We start from the raw sequence: 7,500 nt of genomic DNA on the forward strand, positions 1-7,500 counted from the left end.
CAATACTCCTACTCCTTCATCAGGAGGTCAGCACCTGATGTTACAAAGGGAAAGGAAGAGGACTCAATAGAAGATGGGGAAGGAGAGGAGAGAAGAGAGAGGAGAATGGAAAGGAGAAGAGGAGATATGAGAGGAGGAAAGAGTAGAGAAGATAAAGGAGAGCAAAGTGTTAGTGAAACATACTGTCATACGATCACACCCTTACCAAAGAGTTCCATAATGCTGTCCCAAAAGTTGTAGTAGCTACTAATAATTTGGTATCATTTGTTGTAGCAACCATCAATCTCCTCGCATCAAGTTTTGCATTAAGTAACACTCAAGAACTATATGCTGTATCTGCTGAGGACACTTACAATCTACAAACTATGAACACTGCCTTTATGGCATACATACATTCCATGTAACTTGATATACACAGATAGATATGCATAAATATGTATCAATATACATGTATATAAAAATATTTGTATACCTCATACATGCATGCATATATATATATGTATAAACAAAACAAGCAAGTTAAATTTAATCCTTTCCTTCCTTAAATGAGTGGATGGACCACCCGTACACAACACGGTCAAATCCGGCTGTAAAGAGGTTACATCTTGCTCCAACATTGTCATCCGCCCAAGCAACACTGCATACCATTCGACGATGACACTGCAAAGAAATGAAGTCAATGAAACTGCATGACAAGAGACAATGGACATAGAGAAGAAAAACTGGAAATAATTGGACATTATCTCTATTATCAATATTGGAAACAGGGCATCCATTTTCTAGTTTGAACCACAAAACGGGTACCACTGAAACCTATGCTACACACTAGACAGGTTTTATTTCAGGGGGAGGGAGCAACTCACAACTTATCTAGAGCCTTCTCTCTCTCTCATTCATTTGTTATGATACTATAGTCTTTTTAGTTTTTGTCAGTTATTGTGTTTCACTATATCATAAGGATAGTATGTGCCACCTGATAGGCCTTCTTAATATTGTTATCAACTAAAATTGTAGTATAGAGCCCATATAAGCTCATTATGTTCTATACAATCAGTCAGAAAGAATACCAGAGATATATATAACTTTTTCCAAAATTTGTAAGATCATTGCCAGAATCACAAGAAATAACCACTTATTAAATATATCTATGCCATAATAGAAAGTACAAAGCATCTGTCATTTATAAGATACAGAAGATTAGTTTATTAAACTTTCTGACTTTTTAAACCCATTCATGCCGGCTGACGTGCTGACACGTTTCATGGTTTTTGGGTCAGACACCGGTGACAAGATATTTGGTCATGGCCGGCGCTCAGGATGAGCAAGCAGACAGCCTAGGCTCGTGGCTAGTGCGCCCAAGAATCCCAAGGTGTTAGGCTTAAGCGTTCGAAAACCCCGGCATTCCAACCATTTAGAGCCGGAATAGCCTTGGCGTGAATGGGTTAACACACTCTGGAGATGCTCGGTGATTTATAAATGATCCTAAACACACAGATATGTCAATGGCAAAAAATCAGCGACTTGATTTCTGACACATATACATGGTATTGGCAATGAATGGATAATTCTACTTCATTGCAACTTATATGTGGTAATTCTTTAAATATGCAGTTATTCAAAATCAGTCTTCACTAAATAATGCAAAATGGTCCCCTTTCTTCTCTCTTCACATCATGTCTACTTCATTTCCCAACCCCCACCTAAAAAAGTAAAACTAAAAATAAAATATTTTTTCACCTGTCTGTTGCTTCTTGGCAACCTTGCAAGGCGGTTCCCTGATAAGTCATAGAGTCGCACATGACGGTTATCATGGGGAATAGCAATGACGTTGGATGAAGATACTGCCAGTCTGTTCACTGGGGAGTCCAGCCTGATTGTGGCCAGGGGAGACCTCATGTTCTTCACATCCCATACCTGTGGAAACATATCGATTAGATCAAAAAAATACTAAAAATAATCATAATAATTTCAATATCTGGTAAGTTAAAAAAATACATGCAGGTGCCATAAAATAAAAAATATATCTAAAATCAATGAACATGTAAATCAAAGCACTGCAGAAAAAATAAAATAAATAATGAGATAGAGAACAAGATGTAAGGTCTTCACACTCACCTTCACACTGCGATCATCTGATCCTGATACAACTTTGTCTTCTCGTGTGAAGCAAACAGAAGTCACACTCCTGTAGAAAAAGATTTTCTTTACAAATTTGGAATAATCTTTACAGTAACAATGGCAGGCATTCACAAAATGCATTACAACTACGTACAGTCAATTCAACCCAGGGGGTTGGGCACCTAACAACCTAACTGGTCATCAGGGTAGGCAGTCTACAACACTAGCATCACCAGCTAAAAATTAGAGGGACAGGGAAAAGGTTTTCTCCACCCTCCAGGTAGCGCAGACCAGCCCAAACAATATTTTTCCATAAATCTATCATAAAATACGGTTACAGCCATAATATTTAATGACTGTGTGAGCACTTCAACTGTGAGCAGATCCCAATGTTGTATCATGTACACACTGACTCTCTTTTAGGCCTAATCGGTGCAGACATGTATGTCGTGACACCCGTACGCAATGGGTTAATTTAGTTATCAAACATCTAAATCCTTAGATTCTATAATCATTGCAAAATATGAGTTAAAATTTAAATCTAAATGCCAGACAACAGGTATCTAACAAAAAAAAATACAATAAAATGGTTCTTACTCAGTATGGCCTTGAAAGACGGACACTGAGTGTATGGGGTCACGGAAATCCCAGAGCCGGAATGTTGTGTCTTTACTGGCCGTGACGACAAGCCGTTGCGTAGGGTGAGAGCAGCAGTGAGTCAGTTCCTGGTCATGACCTGGAATATGGATTTAATGGTAAATAAATACAAATGAATATACAATTTGGCTATACATCTGCTCAATACATTTGCATCTTTTGATGTTTCTTTTATTCACTTTTCATTTTATCATTATCTTTTAAAGTTCTTTCTCTTTGATAGTGTCTGTATCTTCTATCTTTATTACTAAAATAAATATACATAAATGAAATCAATAAATAATGGTGAAGATATTAAATACATTGAAGAGAGAAATAATAATATGAATAGCAAAGTATACAGTAAAATATATAACAATAAAATCTGCCCTTGTTTCAACATAATATAGAAGACACAATCATCTGAACCAAGCCTTTTTAGATGTAATCATTTATCTTGCACAATTATAACCACATCTTCTGATGATATGTAGTAGTCTTATTACCATTTACAGAAATTACCTAAAGCAAAGAAATATTTCTTCAATGGGGAGGGAGAGGAAATAGGAAATTCAAGATACAAGGAGGATTCAACAGCATCTGTATCACCACATACTACTAGTAGAAGTCAAAAGTTGTGGTAGATGGAGTTTTCTTTCTGTTTGTATTGACTAGTGCATGTCTGTGACTTGGGGAACTAATGTTGTGTTGGAGTTTGCTTTTTCTTTGTGTCCGAGTCAGCTCAATACAAATGTACATGTATACACATATATCTATTGTATATAACTCCATTACACTGAGCAGAACCGACTCCATGGAAGGCAATGTGCGGAACTATGTGGAACTCAACATGGGATCTATTTACCTTCCATGAGAGCATCTGTTTCCAGTGTTGTTGTGTTGGCAGCCATAGTGAAACTGTGTTGTTGTGGTGCACCATTGAGGTATCAAAACTGAAGTTAATTTCAAAGATCAGGTTAATATAGCAAAATAAAAACCCAAACAGGAAACTGACTACAAACAAGATAAAGTCAATTACAGCAAAAGAAATAACAAAAAATATTTTGTGTATTAAGAGTGATGTGTAGAATAAATTGTCTTTGTTATCAAAGATAAGATCATTTGCCTACTTGAAAAGTTAACCTAAATTCACAAACAATTCTTAGCTACTTATGTTGACTGATTTATCATAAAGTTCCAGTGCCTTTTAATTTGATCTTCCTTGACTTTCACCCCAATTGGGATTTCAAGGCCTTATCATAACTTGTCTTGATAGAACTTTTCTCTTTCCTTTATTTAATCATCTGAAATTGTAATGTCTCAGGAGCTCTACGCACCTTGTTTATTTGTATAGTCAGAAAAACTAGAAAGAAAAAAGTGAAATGCAGTATACAACTGTTATATTGCAAACTATTAACTTAAAAAACTCTATCATGATATTGGCAGTACCCAGCCAGATGTATCCCTCCTATTAGCCACAATCATGGAAGGCCTGTAATAAAATGGCAGGATTTGTTTTTCTTTTTACCATGAACTGGACATTTAGAGTGTCTACTAATATTTCTAGTACTGTTTGGCAAGTTTCCTCATACCACATCCACTATATCTACCCCATATCACCATGCCCTTTGGAGGCCTCCTCTCCCTTAGCCAATCAGACAATTCAGTGAGATTTGTGTTCTAACTTTCATTTGGACCAAATGGTCCTGCCATTTCTTTTAGCTATTTAAAGCTGACTCATCTGATCATCATTACTGAATCTTAGCATGGTGGCCAGAAATCCTCGAGGCTCTCCAGTTTCCACTGTGATAGTGTCAGGAACAACCTCTTCCCACCACAGTACCAGCACTCGAAGGGCTCGGCAAGTGTGTGTGTGTGCTACACACCAATAGGTAATTCTGCAATGTGGTTTCTGGCATACCACAATTTTTACAAATCTCAGACAGTTGTGCTCCCTGTCTCATTTCTCAATTTTTTTCTTTCTTTTGAATGAAATGTAGTAAGTGTGAAATATTAATTTTGGCGCTGTATGACATATTTCATGCTGGCAGCCCCCCCCCCCCCATCCATCCATTGTCTAACCCATACCCCCTCCCCACACAATACTCTTACGTAACATACATTAAAGTTGCCTTATGGTATATCATTGTCTTTTTACCATTCATACATCTAAATAAATATTTCATCAAGTTCAATGACAAAACATGCTCTCTATTGCTTCACATGTGCTTATTTTCATGGTTTATTTGCATTCCCTCCAGCTACATCCACAATATCAGCCCTATTTCCCCATGCTCCTGAGAGGCCCTCCTTTCCCTCAGCCTCAGTTTTACATTGTCTCATAAGATATCATTGTCTTTTCACTATTCATACATCTGCATGAATATTTCATCACCTTCTTTGAAGAAACATGTTCTTTTTCTTGCTATATTTGTACAATATTTGCATGTTTTATATGCTTGTGTTTTATATTTCTTCCTATTTGAGAGGTAACTGCGATATTTTTTAATGTGAGGAGTTACTGCAATATTTAAAAAAAAATTGATGCTCCACAGTACTGTCTGTATATGATATATGAAATATACATTTTCTGGTAGTTAAATTCAATCTCTTAACCCACTCACGCCGGATGACGTGCTGACACGTTTCATGGTTTCCGCGTCAGACACCGCCGACGAGATATCTGGCCAAGGCCGGCGCTCGGGGTGAGCGAGCGGGCAGCCCAGGCTCGCGGCCCGTGCGCCCGAGAATCTCGAAGCATTCGGATGATGCGTTCGAAAGCCTCGGTATAGCGACCGTGCAAAGCCGGAATGGCCCCGGCGTGAATGGGTTAACCCATTTGTGCCAGTTGACTAGCTATCACGTTCAGTGTTTTTTGGGTCAGACATTGGCAACAAGATATTTGGTCAGGGCCAGCGCACCGGGTGTATAGCGCTCACTTGTGGCTAGTCCAACCATTTAGAGCCGGAATAGCCCCGGCGTGAATGGGTTAAAATTCTCCCACTAAGGCATCCACTTTTGGTTTAACTTAACATTTCACACAAATATTTAAACACAGTGCTGACAAGCACATTGACAATCAGATACCAACACATATCTTTGACAAAAGAGGGGTGCTCTCTTTCTACACAACCAAAAAAAGAAGCCAATCAAACCTATTTCAAAATGTTTCCCTACCGATCAACTGAGAAAGCAGTTCCCCAGTGTGAGCATCATAGAGATTAGACGTTCTGTCCCATGCAGCAGTAATAGCCTGGTCTCCTCCTGGCAGCCAGTCTGCAGCAATGACAACACTGGTGTGCCCTGTCAACTCTCTCAGGGGAGTGCGGAGTGTGGCAGCTCCTCCACCATCACCACGCACTCCCATCATGCCTCCATCTTCTTCGTCTTCTCTGTCACTGCCATCTACTTCATCCTCTGAGGAATGTACACGCTGGAAGGAAAACATTATATAGTTAAAGTCCATAAGAACATCAACAATATAAAATACGAACAAGAACTTTTTTGTTTACTCACTATCTTGCAGATTTATTGGTGTACTTTTGAACATTCTCCCAATAAAGCATGCACTTTTGGTTTAATTTAGCTTATTCTCCAACAAATATTCAGACACTGCTGAATTCATAGGTTCCTGAAGGGCTGCACAATCTTTATACTTCTCCACTATTTGCTTGTCAGTCTAACCTCCTAAGATATTGGTTTGCAATGCAAATCAAAACACATTTTCAAAATGCAAATCTCTTATGACTGTCAAATGGTGATTTTATATTCATATTAAAATATAAGCAAATTAATGCATTCAATAACCAATTATGTAAGATAATATTTCCAGTAATATTACCAAGTGTTAAGAAAATTTGAAAAATATATATATATGCTAATCAGCTACCAATTATTGAACACACCTGTTAACCAAGTGCGGATGAATGTCATGACATAAACAATGGCTCTGGTTAGGCTCAAAAGATGGGTGTCATTTTGTACATGACACAACATTAGAAACTGGTCACTGCTCACTCACAGTTGTAAAGTTTTATTACTGTCATGGAGTTAGTTTCAGAGCTACAGATTTCCAAAGTCAGCTGAAACTCTTACTTTGTGATAGTTTTAAGGGAAAATAATCTTTGAATAAGTCTGTGCTGCTGAGAGCATAGAGAACACTTTCTCCCGGACCTTCTAAATTTCAGCTGGTGCCCATGGCATTAGAAAAATCCTGTCCTGACAGCCAGTTACCTCCTTCAGGCCCCCCCATCCACAATGGATTAAGCAAAACAATACATGTGCAGGAAATCAAGGATGTCTTGGTTTACTTCATATAAGACTTGAGTAATCATCATAGCATTTTGCTTTCTTAACAATATAATGGTGCAATGTTGAATTTTCCACTACGCTCACAAAATCTCTCTCCACTGTTGCTAGTGCTTATTCATGTACTATCACTAGTATGTATCATCATTTAACCAATCCCTACTATTGATTTCAAAATCCGTCCTTAGGGAATACAAACCAGTTGATCAGGAGTGATGGCAGCCTGGAAAACATGGGCCGTGTTGTCTCCACTCGCTGTCAGGATCAGGTCTTTAGTGGGGTGAAATTTGACAGAATTGACAGATCCACTGTGACCTGTGTACTGCAGCAGATTTCTCCCTCCATCAATGCCCCATACACAAGCTGTCTGGTCTGTGAAATGAGGGATATATAGGTATGAAGGAAAATGTAAAAAGTTAATCAAAGAAGGAACTTCCT

General features: G+C 38.2%; 1 protein-coding gene across 2 annotated transcripts in view; it reads right to left on the reverse strand.

Moving 5' to 3' along the window:
* Positions 1-7,500, reverse strand: part of Wdr37 (WD repeat domain 37) — a 32,391-nt gene that overhangs the window by 1,362 nt on the left and 23,529 nt on the right. For both annotated transcript variants that reach the window (XM_043015767.2, XM_043015766.2), the window contains 6 exons: positions 7,262-7,434; positions 5,932-6,187; positions 2,716-2,854; positions 2,116-2,185; positions 1,738-1,914; positions 1-660 (listed from right to left, as the gene is read on the reverse strand). The exon at positions 1-660 is cut by the window's left edge and continues 1,362 nt beyond it. In XM_043015767.2, the coding sequence (XP_042871701.1) occupies positions 526-660; positions 1,738-1,914; positions 2,116-2,185; positions 2,716-2,854; positions 5,932-6,187; positions 7,262-7,434 (950 nt within the window). In that variant the 3' untranslated portion in view covers positions 1-525. The remainder of the gene's footprint in view (positions 661-1,737; positions 1,915-2,115; positions 2,186-2,715; positions 2,855-5,931; positions 6,188-7,261; positions 7,435-7,500) is intronic.

Source organism: Penaeus japonicus, unplaced genomic scaffold, assembly GCF_977035675.1.
Source record: "Penaeus japonicus unplaced genomic scaffold, GWHDUDI00000001_assembly GWHDUDI00000030, whole genome shotgun sequence".
Classification (NCBI taxonomy): domain Eukaryota; kingdom Metazoa; phylum Arthropoda; class Malacostraca; order Decapoda; family Penaeidae; genus Penaeus; species Penaeus japonicus.